The 12,985-nt window shown below is 33.4% G+C and overlaps 2 protein-coding genes and 1 pseudogene across 2 annotated transcripts; all 3 read left to right on the forward strand.

Moving 5' to 3' along the window:
• Positions 1–422: 422 nt before the first annotated feature.
• LOC146909938 (Cation efflux family protein) lies at positions 423–6,634 on the forward strand. The gene is made up of 10 exons (XM_085722508.1): positions 423–989; positions 1,837–1,945; positions 2,424–2,463; positions 3,685–3,761; positions 4,274–4,362; positions 4,494–4,563; positions 4,698–4,736; positions 4,881–5,031; positions 5,537–5,626; positions 6,364–6,634. Exons 1-10 carry the CDS (start codon positions 584–586, stop codon positions 6,463–6,465), a joined length of 1,173 nt encoding a protein of 390 aa, XP_085578634.1. The 5' UTR covers positions 423–583; the 3' UTR covers positions 6,466–6,634.
• Positions 6,635–7,170: 536 nt separating this feature from the next.
• On the forward strand, positions 7,171–8,129 carry LOC146909939 (uncharacterized; annotated as a pseudogene).
• A 2,420-nt stretch (positions 8,130–10,549) lies between these two features.
• LOC146909940 (uncharacterized) lies at positions 10,550–11,396 on the forward strand. Its single transcript, XM_085722509.1, has one exon. It carries the CDS (start codon positions 10,550–10,552, stop codon positions 11,165–11,167), a length of 618 nt encoding a protein of 205 aa, XP_085578635.1. The 3' UTR covers positions 11,168–11,396.
• The last annotated feature ends 1,589 nt before the right edge of the window (positions 11,397–12,985 follow it).

The raw sequence follows: 12,985 nt of genomic DNA on the forward strand, positions 1-12,985 counted from the left end.
CTGATAGCTGATAAGCTAGCTGATAGCTTTTAGCTGATAAGCTAGCTGATAGCCTTTAGCTGATAAGCTAGTTGAAGTGTTTGGTAAAATTAGCTGATAGCTTTTGCTTTGAATAATAAGGGTAAATATGGAAGAAAAAATGAGAAGCTAAAAGCTATAAGCTCAAAAGCTACTTGAAGTAGCTTCTGAAAAATAGCTTATAAGCTTCTGAAATAAGCTATAAGCTCGTTGTACCAAACAGAGCTTTTGTGTTACCAAACAGAGCTTTTTTTTGTCAAATGAACTTATAAGCTAAAAGCTAAGAGCTAAAAGCTCTTTTTTTGGGTTTACCAAACAGAGCCGAAACTTTTTTTCTTAACTAAAAATAGAAAAATAGATTTAGCAGGAGTTTACTTTGACTTGAGCTTTGGTATTCTGTTTTCAGCACACGCCATTAGATCACGGCAACTCCTTTGATAGTGAAGCTTTCAGTTTCATCAGTCACACAACAATCATCATAACCATTTCATTCCGACAACTATCACCATTCACAATTCTCAATCCAATCTTACCCCCGCTTTTCTTTTTACACCCCCAATTCTCAATGACCATGGAAGCCATAGAAACTCTCGGTTCTTCTCTCAACGGCGATTTCGGATTCACCGCCAACGATCGTCGCTTCGCTTTTTCACGTCAACCTTCTTTCCAACAACCTCGAACACCGATTTCCACTCCTTCAACCGATTCGGGTTTACGGAAACCCTTCCTTTCACGAACTGATTCCAGCATAGATATCCCTTCTTCTGGACCCAACCACCATTATTGGTCTTGTCACGATGAAAAACCTTCTGGGTCATCAAAAAGATTATCTTTTTCGTCTTTTGTTTTGTCCCTTTTTCGAAGTATTAGGTCTGGTCATAGGTATATGAAGAGATTGTTTTTTATGATCTCGCTTAATGTTGCTTACTCTACTGTTGAATTGCTCATTGGTCTCTTCACCGGTCGTGTTGGTAAGATCAAACATTTAACTCATTTTTAGCTTCAATTTAAATTTAATTCATAGTTTTCACAATTGTTTGCTACTTTGCTTAGGATGATTCATTGTTACTGTAAAAAGACTTATTTGAACTTATCTAGTGATATAAGCACTTGTGAGACGGTTTGTGAGAGCTTGTCGCAACAGCGTATGATTTATGACATGTGATAAGTAGTTTTAAGTTTATTTTCATAAGCTCTCTATGATAGCTTATGAAAATAGAGTTAAATGAAAACAATTTGACTTTTTTTTTTGTTTTTTGTTTTTGTTTTTATAGAAATAGCTTATATATAAGCATATATACAACACATGCTTAATTAAGGGTCTGTTTGGATTGACTTATTTGATCTTATCTACTGATATAAGTTCTGTTAGATTGTTTGGGAGAACTTACGAAAACAGCTTATAGCATATGTAAAAACAATTTAGCTGTATTTTATCTATGGCTATAGAAATAGTTCATGTACATAAGCGCTTATCATCATAAGCAGTTGTGCTATAATTTGTTTATCCAAACAGGGCCTAAGTTGTTTATCCAAACATAGCCTAAGAACTTATCTTGCACAAGCTGTTTCTACAGCAGTGAAAACAAGAGTAAATTCCTCATAAACACTGACAAGCTTTTTTCTAAGCTCTACGAGCGACTTTATCCAAATAAGCTATGAAAATAAGTCGAGAAGAACTTATAAACATATCATATGATAAACTATGCAATACGTGTAGAAGTTTTTTCAAATACTTACAGGTGTGTTTATGCGATTGTCTAAGATGTCAAATTGAATCTCTGGCTGACTTTTCTATTTATAACTATGCCTTTTCAGGTCTGGTGTCTGATGCAGTTCACTTGACATTTGGATGCGGTCTTCTCACGTTTTCTTTGTTTGTTATGGGTGCGTCTAGAAAAAAACCTGATGGAGATTATACTTATGGGTGAGATTTTTGTTTCATGTATTGTCTTGCACAATGCAGAACCATTTGTATGTACAATTATGTGACATATTTACTTTGTAACTGAATTTTGATGTGTAAAGTATTAGGCTGTGGGGTACAGAGGGGATAGTTTTGATTGGATACTTCTTCCGGAAATAGCCGGTAGTTATCATCTATTTTATATTTACTTTTTTAAAACTTCCCTAGCACACATATCTATGTGTCTATGTGTGCATGTCGTGTACTAAAAGATAATTTTTTTTTCTTCCCATTGTCTGGATTTCAAATTGTCAATGCTTATGTTTTGCATGCAAGAATATGAATGCAAATTCATGTATGTTTGTTGCTAATGATATTATTGAAGCTATTATTTACTGTTTGGTTAATCATTTGAGTCCAGTTTATGGCTTTACTGATGTACTGCTATTATTTACTCTTTGGTTAATCATTTCAATCATGTTTATGGTTTTACTTTCAGGTATAAAAGACTAGAAGTCTTGTCTGCATTTACAAATGCTGTAAGTATTCCACATTTCCTTTTCTGCTGCTGTTACCTTGTATTAACTTGAATTGGTTGCCTGATGCTGTCATCAATTTACAGAATGATGCTTGAATAATATATAATAAAATTAAGAACATTTTAAACAATATCCATGTTCTTTAATCCCTGTGATGCATGTTCATCTCAAGGTGGAGAGATGATTGGTCTATGTCTCAAATCAGGTTTCCCGAATCTTTTGTGAGGTTTAGGGGGCGTTTGAAAGAGTTTATTTCAACTTATTCATGAAATAAGTACTTGCGTTAATATTTGGAAGAGCTTATAAAATTAATTTAAGTTTAAAGGACATACAGTGTAAACTGACATGCAATGAGAATCCATTATTTTGCCAGGGTAGTCCACTTTTGTAATAGCATTTAGGAGTTAATGACATGATGAAGTGGAAAAATAATGAGCTCTAATTGGATGCCAGTGTAAAACTGGTTTACACTGAAGTGCTTACCCTTTAAACTCAATAGCCAATAAGTCATGCTTAGCTTATCTTCATAACATCTCCACGATAGTGTATAGAAGCAGCTTATGCAGAACTTATGTGGAGTTTACCCTCATTCCCATTTTGATTAGAGAGACAACTTATACACAAGCTCTGAAATAATAACTGTTTAATTATGTTAGCGGCCAACACTCGGTGGGATTTAGTCCCACATCGGATAGATAGGATTCTTGAGAAGAGTTTATAAAGTGGAGGCACTCCTCACCGTACAAGCCGGTTTTGTAAGGATGTTAGGCCTCGTGAATGATATTCACGACATGGTATCAGAGCCTATCGGGTCCATCGTTGGGCTTGCATCGTCCATGCTTCAGGCCCATTGGGCCGGGCTGAAACGTGAGGGGGTGTGTTAGCGGCCAACACTGGTGGGATTACAAGCCGGTTTTGTAAGGATGAGTTAGGCCTCGATATTCATGACAAATTAAACTATTTATTGAAGTGCCCCTTTAATGTTGCTATTTGCTTAAGATATCAGGTACTGTTGGTAAAGGATTTATATTCTCAAATGCTTAGCTTACCCTTTAAAGGATTTATATTCTCAATAATACTGAATTGAGTTGCTAAAAGCTATCCTTTCACATAGGAAATGCATTTTGTTAAAGGAATGAATACTGAGTCCATTCTGTTTTGCTATTGCAATCATATGCGCTAACATATTGAATTTCCTTCTTTGGTTTCTTGTGTAGACAGCTGTTTCTTTTGTTTATGTCATTCTCCCTAGCAGTTGAAGCCCTTCATGCGTTTATACAAGACGAATCAGAACACAAGTAAGTTTGTTCTCACAATGATTGTTTGTATTATATTACTTCTATAAAGTATTTTACATATCCAGCAAAAAAATAATTGACCTATTGTTTTAGATATTTAGAAAATTGTGCCAAGATGGCTGCTACTTGCTAATCGCTATCTAAGCATGAGTTATCATAATATTCTTAAATATTTAACAAATAAAAGTGAAGAAAATATTTAACAAAATTAGCTTCTGGAGAAGGCCACAAAAACTATGGCTCACCAAAGAAATCATACTAAATATCCTGCTTTAAGATTCCCGTTATAAATGGCTAGAATTTTCAATGAGTGACTTCTTGATCTATATATGCTTCTTTGAAATTACAACTTCTAGATTTTGCTGTAGTCTTCATCGCATATATGTAAATTTTGTTTCTTTCATCAGGGGAAGGGACTCGTTCATCTAAATTATTTGTTTTTCATTCTATCAATTTGGTTCTTGAGTTTTCATTTGAAGTTATTATTTATTATGAACGTGTTCTGTGTGCAGGCATTACTTGAATGTTTCTGCAGTGACTAATTTATTTGTGAATCTCATTGGTGTGTGGTTCTTCAGGAACTATGCTCGGATAAATTTGGGTCAGTAGTTATTGCTTTTTTAAGATTAATTTGATTTAGCATTTTCTATGTTTCAAACTGGTTCCTCGAATTTTGATACTTCCTTTTAAGCCTTGACCATTTATCCGTCTCTTCTGGAATATATCTTGCAGCTTACAGAAATGCAGAAGATATGAATTGCCACTCTGTTTTCCTGCATGTTCTTACAGATTCCATTCGCAGGTAGATATGCTTGAATCCGTCTATCATTGTCCAAATGTATGACAATAACATACTAACACCCCTTCAATTTCGATGCATTTCTTTTATCTCTATATAAATTCATATCAAGCTTATATACTTCAATGGTTTCTCAGTGCAGGTTTGATATTGGCATCCTGGTTATTGTCCATAGGGTAAATACTTTTTCATTTTATGTTCATTTAGTCTTGAGAAAGATGAAAATAAAAAACATTCGAAGAAAAATGAATTTGTCAGCATCCTAACCCGATTTCTTCATTTATTGTAATTTGACTTGTTTTTGTTTCCTTTTTTAATAGGGTTGAGAATGCAGAAGTCTTGTGTTTAGGACTTGTTTCTGTTGCGGTTTTTATTCTTGTTTTGCCTCTCTTTAGGGCAACTGGTGGTATCTTGCTCCAAATGGCACCTCCCAGCATCCCAACTACTGCTTTTAGCAAATGCTTGAGACAGGTTATTACATTTTTCTTGTGATTAATGTGCTTTTACCACCTCGCGGCTTGGGGTAGTAATCCCTTCTCTGCAATTTGTTTGGAGATCTTATTAATTATGCAGAAAGACTAACTTGTAATGTACAATGGGCTTTTAATGATGCAATCACTCTTTTTTCTTTCAATTTCTGTTTCTTTCTCAAATTGGCTAAAATCACCTTTTCAAATTTCTAGATAATGCAAATGTTGGGCAAATATTATATTGAAATTGCTCTCTGGTTCTACTTTGTGTGTTTTCTTGTGCTGTAAAAGCTACATAATCACTTACCAGGGACCACTTGCACATAAACTTTATTTTGAAATTCCTGATATATATAATATAATCACTAATCCAATCTCAGGGGTTGGAGTGAAAGGTGCATTTTGTTTGATTAGTGTATATTATTTAAATTGAGCATTTCCAATTTGAAACCTGTTAATGCGTCAATGCTTCATTTTTTAAGTATAGTGTATTCAATTTTGTTCAGATTTCTGCTCATGAAGATGTACTGGATGTCTCCCAGGCTCGTTTTTGGGAATTGGTGCCTGGTCATGTGGTTGGTTCACTGTCAATGCAGGTAATTTATTAGTTGTTTTCCTTCCCTTTACCGCTACAACTAGTATTAGAAAAATCTCAAACTTGACTAATTATTAGGATACAGTATGTCTGTCCACAACCCTAAAAAATATGGCTTTGTCTATGGTGCATGACCATAATAGGTGATGCACAGCACATTATTAGTCCGTAATTTTTGTAAGAGCTAATTCCCCCTTCTCTGAGTTTTTCTATCTTCCTATGTCTCTCTAGTTCTGGTACCTCAGTGTACTATTCCTTCGATTCTTCAATTGAAAGATAAAAAAAACGACTTAAAAAAATAATATTTAAAACCTAGAATTTTCAAAGCTGTACAAATTGCTGACTCCGTCGAAGACTTCTTGACAATGGCAATCAAAATCCGTGCATAGGAGGTTTTCCTTTGGTTTCCTTCTTGACAATGTCGACGGGACCTTGAATTTCTTGAACAAGTTACTCAGTCTTGGGTATGTTTCTCCTTCGGGAAACCAAATCCAAGTTGAAATATAAAAACACTTTAAAATTACAGAATTAACCTTATGTACGATACACCACCTATAAAGATGAAGTACCGTAGAAGTTGCGGCGCATTGGCGCACACAAGTGAAATGTTAGTGTATTATGTAAAGACCTGAATATGATTTTCAATTTTTGCAGTATTGGTAGTATGGTATGTTTCTTTTTCTTTTGTCTCGAGTGGTTACAGTGTAGATGCTGACTTGTAGTGTCTTATGCTGTCAGGTTAAGAAAGGGGTCGATGATCGGCCAATACTAGAATTTGTGCATCGTCTATACAATGATTTTGGCGTGCAAGACCTCACGGTGCAGATTGATCATGCATGATGAGCTTGTCTCAACTGTTTCATCCTAATGATTATTACCAAGGGTTGTATATACACGCTAATGTCATTGTTACTGCTGAAAGGATAGTAGCATAACTTCTTATTCAAGAAATGGTTTCATACAACATAGCATACTTTTTTTTTAATGATAAATAGACAATTTCGAATAATCTTTCAATCAATTTTAATAATTATGTGTAAAATTTGATTGTAACTAGTAACAAAAGATCTGTCCAAAAAAAGAGTAACAAAGAATAGTACTTGACCAACATATATATAGAACTAAGATGCTTTAAACATTTATCAAAATCCCCCAATGCCTTTTATTTTATTTTAACATGAGCAATTTTGCATATTTACTATAGGAAACAACATTTTGAAAATAACAAAAAACAAATTTCGTTTTAAAAACAAACTTTAGTTTTTTAAATGGATAGAATTTGTAATTTTTATTGAAAAAAAAATAAGAGTAATTGAAAGGGTATAATTGACAAATTATACCATTAAAATATTAAAATGAAAGTTAAAGAGAAAAACTAAATCCTCAAAAAATAGAAAAACTAAATATGTAGTCAAACTAAGCTTAATAAATAACCTCCATGAACTGTGTAAGTGTAACTGAATACCTACGCTGGTTGTTAATAACTTATTGGATTTTCAGTTTTTAAATAAATAAATAAAAATAAAAGATCTTCGTAAAAAATAAATATAAGATCACGATGCAATACTTTCTTAAAAAAAGATAATCTTGTTTTTTATTCTGAAGTTTAACTCTATAAATACGTATAAGCCAACAAAGAAAGTATAACTCTCCAAAGCTAAACATCATGTATTGTGATGTTAGGTTCAGAATAAGTTCAATCGAAGAACCAACTTTTACAATCTCAAAAGATGATCCTTTTAGTAAAGACTTTTAAATTAATTTCCATTACATCCAAGTTAATTTTCCCTTGCATCTCAATGCCTCAAACTCGTTGTTTGCTTGTATGACCACCATGAATCGAATCTTTTTTATTCCTTGTGACATCTTATCTAATTGCGATGATGCCAACACGTTCTTACATTACACTTTTTCCTCCATGCCTCTTTCCCCTGACATATTAAAACAAATCCTGCCCGAGATTGGAAAATATGCTAAAGAGATGGTCGCAAATAATAGGTGGGAGATAGATGGGACACTTTCTGTCTATACTATTGAAGATGAGGATGCTGTGAAAGCCGTACTTGCTGTGGATGAGTTGAGAAAGGTTGGAATGGATCACTCATCGTGTTACTCATCAGATCAATGTTCAATTTGTTTGGAAGAGCTCTTCAATGGATCAAAGTCTGAATGTGTTATGACTGAATGTTTGCATGTTTTTCATAAAGAGTGTATGTTCCAATGGCTCAAAAGATGCTCCAGTCATCAATCATCCCTCTTGTGTCCATTGTGTCGCAATGATGAGTTATTTTAAAAAAAAGATCAACCAACTCAAGGGTATACTTTGCATGGAGTATTTTTATGGATTGTGTATTTTCCTCTGTTATATATAGTATTATGGTTGTTTTTATTGTTCTTAGTGTAATGGAGCTTTTCTTAGTATCATCTTCAGTTCTGTATGTAGCCTTTTCAGGATATTTGTTGCTTAAACAAACAACCTTTCATATTGTTTCTGGGTTTCAAAATTTATTGGAACAATCCCTTTAGCTTTTTTTTTTTTAATATTTTTTAAACAATCGATTTAGCTTGCCTTAAGGCCATTATATTTTAGTAGAAGTTCTTGCTTTCTTTTTTCTTTTACTATATATGAGCATACAATCTTCTATTATTTCCACTGCTTTGTTTTTTTTTTTTTTTTTATCGCTTTTTTTCCCAGATGATTCCAAATTAATATCAAATCCTTTTTTTAGACGCATGTGCCACTAATTTTAATACTCCCTCAATTCCTTTTCTTTTGATGTTTTAGCTCTTGACACAAGTTTTAAGGAGTAATTAAAGTATATAAACATTTGTGTGTGTTTTACTTAAATGTCCTTATTTATCATTAAATTCACATGTGATAAACCAAATGTCACAACTACTTTAATAGTTTATTGTGTTTTCCAACAAGGGTAAACTTGAGAAAACAATAATAAATTCACTAAAACATCAAAAATTTTGGAATATAGTTGAAGTTCTAAAACATCAAAAGAAAAGGAATGGAGGGAGTATATGTTGTTTTATCTTATTGCTTTGTTTATGCAATTTAAATCAAATCTTTTGTCTTCTTCTGTCTACTTGTACAACTAAACAAAGGACACATGAACGAGAAAAGCGACGGATAATTCTCCTTTCAGCTAAAGAAATTCAATGTACTTTCTAACGGGTTATCCATATTAGGCAAAGGGCCAATGTTCGTGATCAAAGCTTCTCAACGACTCTATTTGCGTTGGCACTCTTCTCCAACGAGCTAGGTCGAGTTAGGCTTTAAATAGGTTAGGTTGTAGGCCCCTATCGAATGGCCTGACCTATTCCCACCCTACCTCCGGGTTTCTAGTGCAACTTGGACCGGTGTCTCATCTGGTTCCCGGTCCAACAGGTTGAACCGGCCTGTCTGATCCGGTTTTAAAAGCATTGCTTGAAAGAGCTGTTTAGCTTGCTGCCATTTGTTGCAGAAAGTTGATGGTACAAGGGCTCGCTTCCGTGTCGACGGATGGTCCAATAACCACACTGAAGACCTTTGATTAGTTTCAGGATTAATTAGAGGATGGTCCACTTGTGTTGTGTTTTTCACGTTTGAGGTCGACCTGCACTTTTGTGTGGCTGAGTTAGGTTTATGTCCCCCAATTCTTATGTATTTTTCCCCTTTTTTTTAATAATATATATGAATAATTGCAAAAGATTAGCGTAGGGTATCAACTTAGTTGGACACCACTCTTTTTTATATCATTTTGCTCTTGCCTTATAAAAAAAATAAAACAATATTTAATGTTGTATTAAACTTTGAAAGTGACAGTTAAATATGAAAAAAAATTCTCCAAAAGAGACACTTGAAATGAAGGGGGACTACTTGCTTGTAAGAGGAAATATTCATTAATTAGGCATTGTCATATCATGCCTATAGTAGCCCACGTTTTCAAGCTTAGTAACCTCCAAGAACTGTGTAAGAGGAAATTAAGGAGATCTCACACAACTTGAAGTAAATATTGGATCAAAACATGCATGGAGTGGTAATAGAAGATGCATCCCACATGTGGAAAATTAAAATGAGTGTAGTACAAATATTTTTTCTTTGAGGAAAGGGTAGTACAAATATATCAAATTGAGTAGTAAAATATATCGTATTAAATACAAAAATATATCATATTACTAAACTATATTTCAGATCATGTATTAAATATTCCCTAAAAAAATCATGTATTAAATATATTTAATTACATACTAAAATATTTAGATTGTGCACCAAAATATTTCAAATTGTATTACAAAATATTTTAATAAGACTTAAGGTCTAAGAAAATATTTTCTAATAATAATTAAATTAACTATTTAATTTAACATTTTCAAATAATAAAATATATAAATATATCCGTTCATTGGTGTATAAACACTACTTATCAAGATTCTGAATTGTCAACATTAAAGTACAAAAGCCACCTAATTCATGCATATAAGGCTTTGCATAATTTGTTTTTTTTATCGTAACAAGTTAAAGAGACTACAAATAGATACATACGGAATCATGGAATTCTAAAATACTACTTACTTGTAAGAGGAAAATTTTGTTAGGCATTGTCGTATCATCCCTCTAAAAAAAAAAACCTCCATGAACTGTGTAACTGAATACCGCGGATGACTGTACGCTAGTTGTTAATAACTTATTGGATTTTAAGTTTTTAAATAAATCAACTTAATAAAAATAAAAGATCTTCGTAAAAAATAAATATAAGATCACGATGCAATACTTCCTAAAAAAAAGATAATCTTGTTTTTTATTCTGAAGTTTAACTCTATAAATACGTATAAGCCAACAAACAAAGTATAACTCTCCAAAGCTAAACCTAATTTGTTTGTTTTTTCATATAATAACTCTCTCCAAAGGGAAAAGAATAACCGATCACTCATCATGAATTGTGATGTTAGCTGCACAATAAGTTTAATCGAAGAACCAACCTTTACAATCCCAAAAGATGATCCTTTTACCAACTACTTTTACATTAATTTCCATTACATCCAAGTTGGTTTTGCCTCAAACCCATTGTTTGCTTGTATGACCACCATGAATCGAATCTTTTTTATTCCTTGTGACATCTTATGTAATTGTGATGATGCCAACACGTTCTTATATTACACTTTTTCCTCCATGCCTATTTCTCCTAATATATTAAAACATTACCTGCCCGATATTGGAAAACATGCTAAGGAGATGGTCGCAGATAATAACTGGGAGATAGATTTGACACTTTCTGTCTATAAATGGTATATTGAAGATGATGATGCTGTGAAAGCCATACTTGTTGGGGATGTGTTGAAAAAGATTGGAATGGATAACTTATCTTGTTACTCTACAGATCGATGTTCAATTTGTTTGGAAAAGCTCTTCCATGGATCAAAGTCAGAATGTGTTATGACCAAATGTTTGCATGTTTTTCATAAAGAGTGTATGTTCCAATGGTTCAAAAGTTGCTTCAGGAATGAATCATCCCTCACGTGTCCATTGTGTCGCAATGATGAGATATTTTAAGAAAAATCAACCAACTCAAGGGTGTACTTTGCATGGAGTATTATGGTGGTTTTTATTGTTCTTAGTGTAATGGAGCTTTTCTTAGTATCATCTCCAGTTCTGTATGTAGCCTTTTCAAGAAATTTGTTGCTTAAGGGCTTCTGGCTTCAAAATTTAATAGAACAATCTCCTTTTAGCTTTTTTTTAGAACAATCGCCTTAGCTTGCCTTAAGGCCATTATATTTCGGTATATGTTGTTTTCTTTTTCTCTTTCTTTTCTGTATGAGTATATGATCTTCTATTATTTCTATTGCTTTGTTTGTTTTTATATATGTTTTTTTTTTTAAAGGTGTTTTTATATATGCTGTTTTACGCAAATTTAATCAAATCGTTTTTTTAACACATGATTCCTAATTAAATCAAATCTTTTTTTATATTAGACGCGTTTGCCACTAATTTTAATATATGCTGTTTTATCTTATTGCTTTGTTTATGCAATTTAAATCAAATCTTTTTCATTTGTGTGTATAAGAATGTTATTTTGTTGGTGTTAAGAATTTATAATATATTTTATTTTTAAAAAAGAATTTATATTCGATTCACACGGAGGAGGCGGCTATGTTGTTTGATAAAGAGCTGCGTGGAGCGGTTGAGGACATTGTGGTTGGTGGATGTCCTTTCTTTGGGGACCTTCAATGGAGGTTGGCTTCTTTACTTATTAGGTTTGGAGGGTTGGGTTTGTACTCAGCACTAGTGGCTTCCTCGTACGCTTTTGTGGCTTCTAGGGCGCAATTTTGGGTGCTACAAGATCATATTTTGAGAGACAGTGAGATATATGGTATTGACTCGGATTTTCATAATGCTTTGGATGATCTTCGTGGTACGATTCAAGATTTTGACGTTAGCAGTTTTACTAGCAAGGACACCGTCCCTCCTAAAGCACAACATGTTTTGGCGAGTGCAGAAGACAGAATACAATTTTAGGAAGTTTGCAAGCAACACTTCTCATGATTTTTTTTTCTAGCTATTCCGATTGATGGGTTAGGTCAACATATGTCACCAGTGGAGTACCGTACTATCCTTTGGTATCGCCTTATGATTCCATTATTTCCTATTGATGAGGTGTGCCCTGTTTGTCGAAAGGCGTGCCTGGATACTTTTGGGGAGCATGTTGTTCATTGTAAGGAGCTTCCTAACTTTAAGTACATATGTGACTTTGTTAGGAATGTACTTTTTGATATATTCAGACGGGCGTGAGTATCAGTGAAGAAGGAGGCGTTTGCGAACTTTCTGATTGACCCACTAGATAGAAGATCAACACTCAAGCCTGCAGATGTTATGGTGTACGGATGGGTAAGAGGAAAACATGCATGTGTGGACTTGACTAAGGTTTCACCACTTGTGGAATCAGATGTCAGGCCATTTACGGTAGGACAGTCAGCCCTAAAAGCTGCGTCAAGCAAACTGACCAAACATGAGAAAGTGTGTTCTGACAATCAACATGCTTTTATACCATTTGCTTTTGACACTTTTGGTTTCCTAGCACCAGAGGTTGTTGACCTTCTAGATATAGTTCAAAAGGCTTCTATTCAAGTGTAAATAATGGTTCATATATTCATTAATAATGAATAAAAGAGAAATATATTTTATTGAAAAAAATATTATTATATAATTTGGATTTGCTTTTTCACTTTCCAATTTACCCTTCATTAAAAGTATTTTATTTACTATTTTATCTTTTTTTTTTTGGTAGAAAAAAGAGGGCTTACGCCCAAAAACGAAAAAACACTAGTGAATGTAACAACTTTATCTATTTTATCTTTTTTTACTATTACTACA

The sequence above is a fragment of the Medicago sativa genome, chromosome 7 (assembly GCF_051527215.1).
Source record: "Medicago sativa cultivar Bolivia chromosome 7, Bolivia_mono, whole genome shotgun sequence".
Classification (NCBI taxonomy): domain Eukaryota; kingdom Viridiplantae; phylum Streptophyta; class Magnoliopsida; order Fabales; family Fabaceae; genus Medicago; species Medicago sativa.